Genomic DNA, 14,478 nt, shown 5'->3' on the forward strand with positions numbered 1-14,478 from the left:
CGACCTTGCCATGCCTTGCCATGCCATGGAGGGGCGCTTTACCATTTCTGGGCGCTGGGGGAACCCCCCGTGGGCGCGGGTTTGCCTCGGCACCCCGCTGGGGAGAGCCGATGCTCTGTGCCAGGGTGGAGAGTGGAGAGCCGCAGGGAGAGGGAGCTCTCGGCCAGGCAGTGACAGACAGCCTTGCGCGCGGTGGCAGGCTGGAGAGGGAGGGGACCGAAGGGAAGGGCCGGGCAAAGAAGGGAGGGGAGCCCCGAGTGGCGTGTCTGCCGGAGCGCGCGGGTGCGTCTCGATCCCACCCACCTACCCACCCGGGCGTCTGCAGAATCCAAGGCGCAACTGGTGCCCTGGTGCCAGGGGCTGCTGGCTGCTCCTCGCCGGGCGGCGCTTTGCAAAAAGGCTTTTATTTTTTTGCAAGGCTTTGCAAGGTGGGGGGCCTTTTGCATGAAGCCACAAGACCCCCCGGAGCAGCGGCAGCAGCGGCGGCGGAGCCAGATTGCGGCGTTGCAGGGTCCGAGCCCAGAGGCGGCGGAGGCCCCGGTGTCCGGGTCCCCGTGCATGAGCGGCTGCCGAGGGGCCCATGGGCCGGAGCTGAGGCTGCCCGGAGCGTCGGGGCGCGGGGCAGGGGGCGCGGTCGAGGCCCGGAGGCGGCGGCGCAGGAGGAAGAGGAGGAGGGCGGCGGGCACGGCCGGCCCGGGAAGCGGCCAGCGCAGAGGCAGAGCCACCGCCACCGCCGCGGCAGCCCCGGGCTCGCCATGCTCCTGGCCTCGGCCGTGGTGGTCTGGGAATGGCTGAACGAGCACGGCCGCTGGCGTCCCTACAGCCCGGCCGTGAGCCATCACATCGAGGCGGTGGTCCGCGCCGGTCCCCGCGCGGGGGGCAGCGTGGTGCTGGGCCAGGTGGACAGTCGGCTGGCCCCCTATATCATCGACCTGCAGTCCATGAACCAGTTCCGCCAGGACACAGGTAAGCCAGCCGCCCCTGCCCTCTTCTATACCCTGCACCCATTTCCCCACCCAGCCCAAAGACCACCTGCCCCCCAGACCCACCCTGTGCAAGGGTGTCACCGAGAGAGATGGTTTGGGGATTCCTGGTCTCCACCCCTCTTACCCCCTTTTTTCTCCCCAGCAGTCAATGCTTCCCCCCCCCCCCAACCCCACCCCTGTGAGCTATCTCAGTGTTGGGGGTATGCAAAACCAGCTTCAAAGGAGCCTCCTCTAAGAACACCCCTTCTGAGCCTCTTTGGAAGGCTTGGTGGCCCCCAAGTCTTCCCCATGGGGGAAACCGTTGGGCTGCCCCAAACCTTTAGCCATCCCAGTTCTAGGACAGGCTTGGATGGAACTCGGTTGTTTCTACTGGGTGCTTGGCCTCAAGCACCTTCAGACCTGAGCTCCCACTGGCTTTCCTCCAGGATCCCTTCCCGCCCAGGGTTCCCTTGTGGCAAGTGCTGGAGGAAGAAGGATCTTATTCCGGGGCTCCTCTGGCCTTTCTGGGGAGAGAGACTAAGATTGAAGTCAGGGCATTCCAGGGCATGCAGCCCCCCCCCCCCCCTCCTAGATGCCGATGCATGGCCGAGTGCCTCTGTCTGTGCACTCCAAGTGCTGAAGCAACAGGCCAGAGCAGATGGAGAGAAAAGGGAGGCAAAGCAGAGGGGAGGGGTGGGGTGGGCCAGGGCTCTGGAATGCCCAGCGGGGCAGACTCTGCCTTTGTGCACTGAGGAGGCAGAGACGGATTGCTAAGGAGATACAGTCCCCAAGCCTTCCCCTGAAACCTGAGATTAACTCTGGTTTCCCAGAGCAGAAGCTGATGTCTTCCCCCCCTTCACCCGAAAATCAGCTGGCACGATGCTCACCCCCCTGCCTAGCTTCATGCCCCCCACCCCAAATGAGCGGCCTTTGCAGGTCAGCAAGAAAAGGGGATGCAGGAGGGGCTGGGGAGAGTGGGCCTGGAGGGGGAGGGGAGCTGTACAGTGACCCCTGTTTGCTGAACCCTGTTTCCACCAAGTGACCAGGCCTAGGTGACCATCAATAACCAGCCTGCCTGGTACTGGGTAGTTTCTGTCCTGGGGTGGACGATGATACTGGAATGTCTGTTACACTTTTCCTGGAGCAGAATGAAGGAGGCTGGCCAGCAGGTGTGGTGGTGGTTGTAGGGGTGGGGTAGTGAAAGGTCCGGAAGTCCTAATTTTAGCTGCCCGGCGCAAAGAAATGAAGAGGCTTATGAGTTCCAGCAGATGCTTTGAAAAAGTGCTTTAATACTGACCAGTCAAATGGCCAGGGTCAAAGTTCCCCCAGAATAGAAAGGGGACCAGAGACCTCGTGGGTCCCTCGTCACCCCCTTATATAGGATGGGAAGTGGGAGGGGAAGAAGAGTCCTTGAGGGCTGGACTTCCGCTACAATAACACCAATGATTCGTGAGGTAGGGGTAGAGGTGGGGCCGAGGCAGTGACGACTTCCTTAAGGGTGGGGCCAAAGCCGTGACAACTTCCCTAAAGGGCGGGGCACCCACCAAGGTTGGTGGGGGGGGGGCTGATTTCCCTTTTCAATCCCCACTTCTTGTACTGGAGGCTTCTAATCCTAGAAGCCAATGTGATTTTGGGGCCTTTACTTTCTGATATTACTGGTCATAATTATTTGCATGAGCTAACCCTGCATGGGCCAATGGCTACCAGAAGTAAAAAGGCTTAGGAGGGGCCCCAGTAGGAGTATTAGATAGGGGAGAATTCCATGCCATAAAGACCATAAGGGACCATTTAATAGCTTTGTATCTTGGCCAGCTACTCTTGATGGTGCTTGATTTTGTTTTACACATTTGAAATTAACTTTTGTGAGAGTTTGTTATTTCTGTTTAGCCCTGCTAGTTTTGCTTTTCCAGTTACCAATTTTTCTGCAACTTCTGAGCCCTACCAGTAGAGTGCTCAGACCTAGGAGTGCCTAAGAAATGTATGCTAGGCAGAGGGATGGGCTCTGTTCCTGGGATGATGTTAATGTTGGGGAGCACTAATGCTGGGATGCATAAGCCAAATTTTTACCACATATTTATATCCGTTTCGGAGGTAAATACCCTGGGCTAGAGGGATCAGGCAGGACTTTTGAGCACTGAGTACCTTCTACCTGACCCAGGTTTACAGATTTGGTGCTGTTATGAATAGCAAACAGAAGATTTAAAGCTAAACGGGATTACCTTTTGACATAAGTACAGGTAGAAGAAGCAAAGGTTAGATTACCTAGTGAGACAGGGACAGCCAGAGGCCAATTTCCCCCACCCCCAAGAGGGAGGCAAAGGCTGAGGTTTTGCTTTACACACCCATTCTGGCCCCCCAAACACACACATGGGAAGTAGAGGACCGGAGGTAAGCAGTTCGAGCCCTTTCTTAGCAAGTGCCAGGGAGAGCATTTTCAGAGTTAGTGAGTGCATTAGGGCTGAAGTGTGCCCGCCGGACCCGTATCTTGAGAGGATTCTCAGTGTGCTTCACTTTTCAGGTTTTAGATGGAAGGCGTGAACCCAGGAAGCATGCAGTTCACCTTGACAGCAGTTCTTCTCACATAGGCTGTGAATTCCACAACGAAAATAAGGAGGTTTCTGCTTTCTTTTCTTCATTTCTGCAACTTAAACAGCTGTTGGGGTAGAGAGCCCTAAACTTCAGTTGCCTTTCCTGCACTGGGTTAGACAGAGATGAAGAAATTTTATTTTTATTAATGACTGTTTTACTTTTTAACATTACCAAGAGAAGCATAATTTTTGCTACCTGCTTTAACCTCTGGGATAGATAGGCATAATGTTATTCTTAGTAGTTAACTTGGCTTATTAATTTCTGCGGCCTTTATTTTCCCCTTATAGTTTTTTTTTTTCTTTGATGACCATTTTGCTTTAGAGATTTTATTACCCTAGAAGTTATTAGAGGGAACGTGGTCGAAGATCAATCTTCTGTAGCTACTTCAGGCTGACAGGGGACTGCAGTTTCAATTTCTAGATAGGGTGAAATCTCATATTTCCCTAAAGGAGCAGTTAACTGGTTTACTTTTACAGTTTTAACACCTGAAAAGGATTAGATTAATTATACAGGGGAATATTACTTAACCCACTCAGGCCTTGGAGCAGTAAATAGCACAACTTGAATGGCATAGCTGTTCTTATTGTCTGTAATGATAGCACAAATTAATTAACAGAAAACAAAGCATAATAGCATTATGAATAAACAGTTTTGAGTTACTTCAGTTAGACTAACATTTGCATTTGCAATTTATGATTTGGTTTAATACAACTAGTAAGAGCATTTTTACATGAGTTACTTTAAAGAAGTGGGTTTTAAGTTAGGCCCACTAGAATTTTAATTAGCTACCAAAAATGGTTTTTCTCTCCACCTTTACCTTGTACCTTACCCGGTATTTGAATAACTTGGCTTTTTCCTTTGCACATATACAGCACTGTTGGAGAAATTTCCATCTGGGGCACCCCCATTACTTACAGAACTTTTCTGAGGATAGGTTGTAGACACAGCAGGGTTTTTCACAGTCACTCAGGTTTGGCTGATGAGTTGGTCGGTTCAGCATGAGGTTCTTCTGGCTGGGCATCTCACCCTCTGCAGGAATTTTTAGAGGTGACTTGTCTGTTTCACTCCTCTCCAGGTTTGGAAGAGACTGACCTCGAATTCTCTTCTGAGCTTGAGGGAGAGAGCAGGGCCCACAGGCTGTGATAATCTTCTAGGAAAATCTTCAATTTCCTTACTCAGGCCATTTATTTCAGTTTCTCGCCGGTGCCTGCTTGTCACACCGCCTCAACTCCAATTATTCCTCTGAAAGAGGGCTTTGGGGTTCCCTTACTAATTTTTTTGATTTTCTGTTTGCATGAGGACTACTCCTCATGCAGCGAGAAAAGCCATTTGCTTGTATTCTGTGCAAAGCAACATGATGCCATGACATAAATGGTACTAAAAGGTTCTGGGAGAAGAGAAAAAGCAAATATTACTTAAATTACTTAGATAATTTTAGAATTTTTTTTCTGCAACGAAACATTTTATACATTTTTAAATAAAACCATGACCAATTTTATAAAACCTCCTGTGATACAAATATTAATGTTCTTGGTAACATATAATGAAAAATTGCAAAATAATATTTTAATTATGCTTAATTCTAAATATAGAAATTTACTTAGTTTTTTAAACAGAAAACACCAGGAATTTACGTTACACAAATTAATGTTGAAAACCAGAAAGAATGAATACTTACTACTTTTGGTAGAACATGCTTAAAAACATTTACATTTTTTTTAACCTAGAGACATATTAATAATTATTTAGATTGATTATACACATTTTTTATTACACATTTTTAATTTCTTTTACACCACTTTCCTTTTTGCATGCAAGGCAAACGCCCTACCATTTGGCTTCTTCTCTTTTTCCTCCCCTTTTTTTTTTTTTTTTTTTAAGCTTCGCCACTCATTCTTTTGCAGTGGTTCTGCTGCTAAAAATTTTTACGTGCACCGAAAAACAAACAAAAATAACAACAGTAATTTGCAACATTTTCTTATTAATTTTTTTAAGAAACCTTTAAGTTAGAAATTTAAATGCTTAAAAAAAAATTTTTTTTTTTTTGACTTCCAAACCATTTGCTAGATTTTTCTTTGATATGTAAATGACCTACATTTCTCAGCCAGGTGGAGCTGGGAGGACAATAGTTTGCCCTGGGGCGTGGTGAATTTCTTCACCACGTGGTGAGTTAAAAAGCATTTTTTTTTTTTCGGCTAGAAAAAAAAAACGGCCAGTTGCTCTTTTTGGCCTGAACGCATGGCAGGATAGTTGGGGAATTGCAAAGTTCAGAAATTTTCCAGGAAAATTTATTCCCGATGGCCATTTGAGAAATCTGGGATTTGCAATTTCCAACACCCCCCGCCAAGTCCCTAGTGTGGACCTTGCATGCGCCAGCTTCCTGGTTGGGTGGGGAGCGGGTTAGGCGGGTTTCGGGCGCCCTCTCGCCGCGCCGCGGGCGGCGGGGGTTGCGCGTTTCGCTGCTGGGACGACTGACGGGCGAGGGAGACGCGGGCGGTCGGCCCCTTTCCCCAGGGGTCGGCCCTTGAGAGGGGGTCGGGCTTGCGTCCCGTGGTCAGACCAAAAAAAAAAAAAACATAGAACACACAGACAAGAAACAGACAGACAAACAGACAGCGTGGCGCCACAAATAACCAAGCAAAATGCGTTCAAGTAATCTCTGCATTCCACAATAAATCCTAGACAGACAACTATGCCAATGACCAAGTTCTTGAGCTCCAAAAATCACAGACAGACAACCTCTTCAGCAGCTCGGAACGTCTTCCAGCTGCTCTTACTAAACCCCTGGGGTACCACCAGGGTCGTGACCTAAGCAGCCAAAGTTCGTCAACCTCTTGCCCATCTGGTATACGCATCAGATGGGGAACCACACACACCTGGAAACGCATCAGGTGGAAGATTCCTTAGTCACCCGGGGGGACTTTAACCCCCCTATGAAACAAAGTCTGCTTCTACTCGGTTTCCACATCGAGCAAAGAGCTCATAACATTTGCCAAACCACCACAAAGCTAGCTTCCCACTGGACACAGAATACAACATAATCTCAGACTAAGACAGACACGAAGCAAAGCGTGCTCACACACACACATACACACATCAGAACTCACCAGACACCTTTTCAAAGCTTTGTGCCGGGCAGAATGAGTGAGGACTCCTGGTGGCTCGCCAAAATGAAAGGTCCGGAAGTCCTAATTTTAGCTGCCCGGCGCAAAGAAATGAAGAGGCTTATGAGTTCCAGCAGATGCTTTGAAAAAGTGCTTTAATACTGACCAGTCAAATGGCCAGGGTCAAAGTTCCCCCAGAATAGAAAGGGGACCAGAGACCTCGTGGGTCCCTCGTCACCCCCTTATATAGGATGGGAAGTGGGAGGGGAAGAAGAGTCCTTGAGGGCTGGACTTCCGCTACAATAACACCAATGATTCGTGAGGTAGGGGTAGAGGTGGGGCCGAGGCAGTGACGACTTCCTTAAGGGTGGGGCCAAAGCCGTGACAACTTCCCTAAAGGGCGGGGCACCCACCAAGGTTGGTGGGGGGGGGGCTGATTTCCCTTTTCAGTAGAAAGGAACTGGAGAGGGTAGCTGGCAGCATCCCAGAGGGTCAGAGAACAGCTGCTGGGTGGGACATCTGAACAGCCCTGGAAAGCCCCCGTATCCGGTGTGCTAATTAGGATGGTCATGGGAAAGGGGTGTCTTTGCACCCTCAAGTTCCTATCTTGAGTCCAAACTCTCCCTCTTGGACAAGGACTTTGCAAACCACTGGCTCAGAGTCAGGCTTTTAAGGGAGAAAGAATTCCCAAGGAGGCAGGTTCATATCTGAAGGGGCTTTATAAAGTCCCGGTGGGAAAAGAAAGGGGGTGTCTCTGGGAGTCACTGGGAGAAGGAGGGATACAGGAGGAATGTGGGGAGATTGAGAAAGAGGATTAAGCGTGACTGAGGGGGAGGGCTACAGAATGTCATTGTGCAATTTGGATGGAGGCTGTGGTGGGGGTGAGACTTACTTTAGATTCTGGGGGTGGGGTTCGGGTGCCTGAGGGGTGGGGCTACACACACACACACACATACACACACACACACACACACACACACACACACACACACACACACACACACAGAATCCAGAGGTGATGATACCTGACTGGGAATTCCAGTTCTGCTGAAAACAGAATAGCAGGTGTTTAACTTCAAACCACAATCTCTGCAGCCTCAGGAGAAGGGGCCTTGAGTGAGAAACAGGCATCAGGAAATGGGGTACATTTTCGAAGGGTGGAAGTATAAATGGTGTTGGGGAGTTTTGTGACAGCTAGGACAAGTCTTGCTTTCCTGGGCTTTTTTCTACAGTTGTGGCCCAAACTGGTCTATCCTTCCTAGTCTTACCTTCTTCTATGACCTGGCACCTGACGCCTGACTGCTTCTTAGCTGTAACTCAGGCTCCTCTAGCTGGCTTCAGACCAGGAGCCTGAGAATTGTCCTTAATTTCTGGTCAAATGAGAGACTCACATTCCTGTCACACTTGGAGTCTTCCCATGATTTAGGTTCCACTGGCTCTTTGGATTCCTTATAATGGTCAATGAATCAATAAAATACTGAATCCTCACTACCCCCAAACTCTCCCACCCAACCCCATGCCAGGGTGCCCAAGGCAATGGGCTGAATTCCCAGGAATGCTGGGTTTGTTAGAAACTTGTCATCTTAGAATAGAATCTCTGGGTCTGAGTGCTGAGTGGAGCACCCCTCCTCTCTCTTCTCCACCCCGCAGACACAGTTCTTTTCACTAAAGTTCTTTGATGAGGCTGTGACGGGCTGGAACTTTAAATTACCAGCTCCCAGGCAACCCTGGCTTGAGCCCTGGCAATGTTTCAGTAAATGCCCCCCACGGTCCTCCCCAGCCACAGTCTGAAGCTGAGAACCAGCAACACCCCATAAACAAAGGGGAACTGGAAGTTCCCTGCCCAGAGGCGATTCCTCTCTTGTTTTGTGGCCTCCTTCATAGGGGGACATTTCCTGACGTGGGAGCTTTGTTTTTCTTTTTAGAAGTTGTCTGTCCTGCTGCTGCCACTGCTGCTGCCAAGTGCCTCCTGACTCTGCTCTCCCCTGGCTGCTGACCCCGTCCAGCCTGTCTCCAGGGAGATGGCTGGTGAGGAGGCTTACACCCCCTGCCTGCCTCTCTGCTGGCCCCAGACTTTTCTCTAGACAGTCTGGGTGCAGGAGCTGAGTTCTCCTCAGCCTTCTCTGCTGGCTTCTTGTAGTTACTTTGCGCTAGAGAATCTGGGAAAGCATGACTGTGGAGGCAAAGCAAAAGTCATGGCTGCTTTCCCAAGCCTTGCTCAAGTCTTCTTCATTCAGGGACTCTTGACCCTTGACCCGGCAGTGATTGAGTAGCTCTGTATCTTGAACAGAAGAACCTGATAGCTGCCATTTTCAGGGTTCCAGCAACAGGATGAGGAGGGAACCCAAGCTGGGAGTGGGGATGTTGACTCAAACTCTTATCCATTTCAGACTCACTGGTTACTATGTGACCTGGAGCAAGACCCTTAAGTGCCCACCCAGGTCACCCCCATTTTGGTAGAATGATGAGCAGACTTAATAGTCCTGTTATTCATGGGGTGGGTGAACAAGCCTGGCCCCCTGCACCTGTGTTGGAGGTGATGGATTGGGTGAGGGAGGATTCTTTTCAACTCAGCTTCTCTGTTTGACTTTTGACTCTTTTTTTTTTTTATGTGGCAAGAAAGGTTCCATGGCAGCAGGATTAAAGGGCTTAAAAAAGCTCACATTTAGCTTTCACCCCAGACTCTCCCCAAATCCTTCTGTGTGAGCACAGGTGTAGAAGGAAGATGCATACTGAACCCCTGATAAGTACGGAGTGAGGGAACAAAGCATGGTACAAACTTTATCTCATCTTTTCCTCCATCACAAGGAACACGTGAGGCCCAGATTCCAAACCAAGACCCCCACTCTCTGCCCCTTCCTTAGGTAAATAGCTAAGAAGCACTTAATGCAGGCATTGTTCTAAGCATCAGAGATGTAGCAATAGCAGATGACCAAATCTTTCTCCTCGTGCAACATTCAATGAGGGGAAAGGGTATTGTGAGAGCAACCTGGCAATTCTTGGGCACAGCTCATATTCCAACCTAATATAAGTTCCAGGGAAATGCCCCAGGGATCTTGTGCTACCCCTACTACCCCCCATTTTCCAGTATCCAAAATGTCTAGGTACTTCCGGTAACAAGTATTTGCATTGTGATGGAAGATGAACTTTCTTGCTTTTTTCCTAGTTAAACAGTCAGTATCTGTAGCCCAGTAAAAGCGACTTTTCCTTGGTTCTCTGTACTGTGGGACCACATGAATTCCTTTGGATCATTGAGGGCATGGTTCTGATTATTTAGGATTAGCTGAAGCTGGGAACCAAAAAAACAAAAGAATAGTGGAACTCCCCATGTATATGGGTGATTTTTCTTTTGCTGTTGCTTTTCCATGCTGGTGGTATTGGAATTTTCATGACATGGGCCTTTGCTTTTTTAAGAAGCAGCTGTCTCTCACTGCCAGTCAATGGGTGCCTATTTGGTATCCTGGACCATGAGGTACTTCAGTCCAGATTATGGTGGACACAATGCAGATTCAGGAGCTAGGTCCCAGGCCGAGTTCCTAGAGATGCTGATTGAGATCTGGAGGGTGTTTTCTGGGTCCAACCCAAGGGGACTCTGAAGCAGGTGGTCATGGAATCTCACTTAAGAGGAATTTAGGGGCCGGAGAGATAGCATGGAGGTAAGGCGTTTGCCTTTCATGCAGAAGGTCATCGGTTCGAATCCCGGCGTCCCATATGGTCCCCCGTGCCTGCCGGGAGCAATTTCTGAGCATGGAGCCAGGAGTGGCCCCTGAGCACTGCCGGGTGTGAACCAAAAACCACACACACACACACAAAAAAGAGGAATTTAGCTGCTCATGATCAGGTCTGACCCATTTCCCATCTGTCTATCACCTTTTTTTTGTCACCCTCATCCTTTCTCACTTGGAACTAATTAAAGCACAGCTTAGGCCTTGTGTCCCAAACTTTCTGAGAAAGAAATTGAATTTGGATTTAAAGAAAAAGAAACTATCATCTCATGCCATCCCAAATTATCTGTGCCCTGACGCCAACATACTTTCCTGGTTATCTTCTGTGCCTTATACTTCCCTCGACTCCTGCCAACCAGGTGCTACTTTTATCCTCAGACACTCCCTAGAGTTCTCCTGCCAACCTTTCCCTACCCCCTCAGCTAGTCACAAGGTCATTTGGGCTTATTAAAATTCATATCATTCAGGCCCCATGCTATTTGTCATCCTTTTCTCAGAGTGTCCTCTACACCATCATGACTTCATTTATTCAATCATTATTTCTCAAGCCCTTGGGACGTGCAGAGAGCAGGAAGGGTCTAAGCATGAGCAAACACCTGGAAGTGAAACTGGGAATCTAAGGGAGGGAGACTGGCATCCATCAACGTCATAATCCTAGCCCATGTCTGATGCAGAGCTATGAAAAAATAAGATCAGGAATTTGACCTGGTCAGGTCAGCTCAGAGACACTTCCTTGAGGAAATGGGCTGGAATGAGATGAAATTTGAAGGATGTGCAGTAAAAGGATGCCAGACTGTGTCTGGGTGGGTGGGAACACAATGGGAAGGCCCAAAATCAAAGTGAAAGGGTGCAATGATGGCACTGCAGAAGGAAATCACCTCATAGGTGTGGGAGGAAGTCACAAAGGTTATTCACAGAATATCTCCCGAAGAGGTCACAGAAGAGATCTGGGCAAAGGAAGTATGGCTCTGCCAATATGATTTTGTTGATACCTTCTTTGTAGCATGTGCTTCATAAATTGTAATGTGCACATTCACCTTGTTTTCGACTATAAGCTGCTCGAGGGTGTCTGAATCCTTGCATTGCTAGAAGGGACCTAGATTTCTGTGATAAAAGAGTAAGTGCCAAAGTAGCTAGAAGTCTTCACTCAATCCCAGCATGCTTTGCAACAATATGCTCATCACTGCTAGGATGGTAGTTGGGGTGTTGGGTTTAGGGGTTCCAGCCTGCACACTGGGCAACAGTGTGAAGAGAGCTTAGACACAGAAACGCATCAACAGAAAGCAGAAATGTACTCTGTGGAAGTGTGGGATCCCCAACCAAGAATGTTTCAGGAAATGGATGGCAAATAGCACTTAATAAGAATAAATCAAATCAGAATGAGAAGGTGCATATTAATAAACAAAAACCGCAAAGAAGGGACCCGTTGGTAGTAGGGGAGGGGAGGGATGCATGAAATAATAAGGGGTTCCTATATGCTTCTGTCAGGAGCAGAAGCATAGGAGAAGATAAACCAGAAAAGGGATGTTAAAATAAGAGGCATCATTTCCAGAAGTTCTAGGCAATATGTAGACATTTCTGGAAGTATGATCAACTATTGTAAAACTGTTTCCTAACCACATTTGTGAAAAATGGTCAAGCCCATTGTCCCTGGTATCCTGAATGGAGAGTACAGACATGTCACGGTATCAGGTAAACTCTCTTAATAGACATTCAGTAGAATTGTCATGAAGATCACATGGCTGGCATAAGTGAAGATGGTTTCTATGTGTAGATTCTCAGACTTAGTCATCCATAAACTTTCCTCCTCCTGTTCTCTCTCTGCCTCTGCCTCTGTCTCTGTCTCTCTCTCTTTCCCTCTCTCTTGCTCTCACCCTCTTCCACAAGCCCTGAATTAAACTTTCCCCATGACTTCTCCATCCTGCTTAGACATTACAATAGAAAAGAAATCTCAATAATAATCACTGACTTGGATTGAGCTCTTGCTATATGACTGTGTGACAGATGTTATTTTAGTGCTTTATATTCATTCCTTCACTTAATCTGCAAATCCGCCCTTTGAAACCTTGAAACCGCTACCCAGGGCCCAAACAGATGGGGAAACTGAGGCTAATCACACAGCTGGAAGGAACCAAACCTCCTTGTCTAGCCTCAAGCCAGCCTCTTTGTTTCCCAGCAAACCACTTCTTAGGAAGGAAGTAGAGGCAAACCAGGGAACTCTTGCACCCCCTCCCCTTCCTCCTCTTGTCCTCCCATCCAGCTACCCCCATGTCCCCCAGCAGAAAGATGCCTGCTTTGAATAGTGGATTGTTCTGCTTCTCCTCCTGCTTCTGAATGTTGATGTTTTGGGTCATTAAGGGGCTTGGAGATGGGGTGGGGGGCGGGTTATGACCCTAGCTAAGGCCTGAATAGCCATTGTTTCATTTCTTCCCCATTGAATGGCATTCTGTCCCCAGCATTGGTGTCTCCCTCTGGGCTAGAGGAGGAGGTGGGTCAGAGGCGGGTGAGGGGAGCCTTTTCCCACCGCTTTGATGGATGGGGCTTAAGCAGACAGATGCAGAGATGCCAGCATCTCTGGCCCCCTAGCTGGCCTCATCGCCATGCTCTGAGGCAGTCATGTGTGGCCTTGATGATGGCACCCATGCACTGAGCCCTGTTTGGGGAAATGTCTGAACTCAGGCTGAGAAAGACCACAGTGACCTGCTTCATTTTTCCTCCTGGTCTTGCAGATGGGTGATTGGGGGGTTGCTGGGTGATAGTGGAATTGCAAGAAGGGGTGTGAGATTTCAGAGCAGCTGCAGTGTGTCCAGGGCTTCTGGTCTCTCTGTATAAATCACAGAGCAGACAGGAAATCCAGGATCTGGCATGTACAAATTCTATGGTATTGAATAGAATTTTCATTAAAGGGGCCGGAGTGATAGCACAGTGGTAAGGTGTTTGCCCTGCTCGTGGCTGACCTGGGACAGAACTAGGTTCAAACCCTGGCATCCCATATGGTCCCCCGAGACTGCCAGGAGTGACTTCTGAGTGAAGAGCCAGGAGTAACCTCTGAGTGCCACCAAGTATGATTCCCAAAACTAAAAAAAAAAGGTAGAATTTTCATTAAAAGCAACATAACACAACAGGGGCTGAAGTGGTGGTGCAGTGGTATGGCATTTGCCTTGCACACAGCTGACCCAGGATGGACCTCGGTTCAATCCCCGGCGTCCCATATGGTCCCCCAAGCCAGGAACCATTTCTGAGCACATCGCCAGGAGTAACCCCTGAGCATCATTGGGTGTGGCACAAAACAAAAGTAAAAAACAAAAACAAACAAAAACAACACAACAGAATATAGTGGGTCAGGTGTTTGCCTTGTACACAGCTAACTCAGAAACAATTTCTGGCATCCCATATGCCCCTCCAGTTACTCAGGAATAAGCTCTGACAACCTCAGAATGTGGTCCAATAATTGAACCAAACTGAAACAGAAAAACAACACAACAAAGTGAATTTCAAGGAGGGCTACCTTGTTCAGAAGAGAGAAGAAGGTGGAGACTTCTATACATGCTGGCAGAGGAAAAGAGTTTGGCTGTCCAGTCAAGGCCTTGGCATGGTCAACTAGGGGATGGTCTTCCCAGGACAGGGCATTGACTCCCTCATTCTGTCCAATGTCACTCATCCATCTCCCTCACCCCTCCACTTCTGCTGTAGACTCCCCCAAAGGTAGAAATAAGTTGTGCTGTGCCCAGGAGTTTGATGATCTTTCTGTGCTTAGGATGGTTCTCTGGGACCATATGCAGAGTATGATCCTTTTTGGGGATCCCAAGGGAATTGATTGACACAAAGCGAGCAAAGCTCTCTGCCTACCTTAAAATTCTAAAATGTTATAAATTCTTTTGGGTGGCACCTGGCAATGCCCAAGGCTTCCTCCTGACTGTGCACAGGGGACTCTATGGAGTTCTGGGAATCTAACCTGGACTATCTCTCTGTCTACCCACTTCCCTTAATTTTTGGTCACAATTCGTGGTTCTCAGGGGTTATTACTGCTTTGTATTAGGGGGTTGCTCTCGGTGATGCCTAGGTATTCCATGTGGTGCTTGGATTAAACCCTGG

The 14,478-nt window shown here is 48.5% G+C and overlaps 1 protein-coding gene across 1 annotated transcript in view; it reads left to right on the plus strand.

Annotated features, from left to right (window-relative positions):
• The first annotated feature begins 736 nt into the window (after nt 1–736).
• The window catches only part of DTX4 (deltex E3 ubiquitin ligase 4), a 43,682-nt gene continuing 29,940 nt past the window's right edge, over nt 737–14,478 (plus strand). The window contains exon 1 of the mRNA XM_049779643.1: nt 737–966. Coding sequence (XP_049635600.1) covers nt 756–966 — 211 coding nt within the window. The 5' untranslated portion in view covers nt 737–755. The remainder of the gene's footprint in view (nt 967–14,478) is intronic.

Source organism: Suncus etruscus, chromosome 9 (genome assembly GCF_024139225.1).
Source record: "Suncus etruscus isolate mSunEtr1 chromosome 9, mSunEtr1.pri.cur, whole genome shotgun sequence".
NCBI classification, from domain to species: domain Eukaryota; kingdom Metazoa; phylum Chordata; class Mammalia; order Eulipotyphla; family Soricidae; genus Suncus; species Suncus etruscus.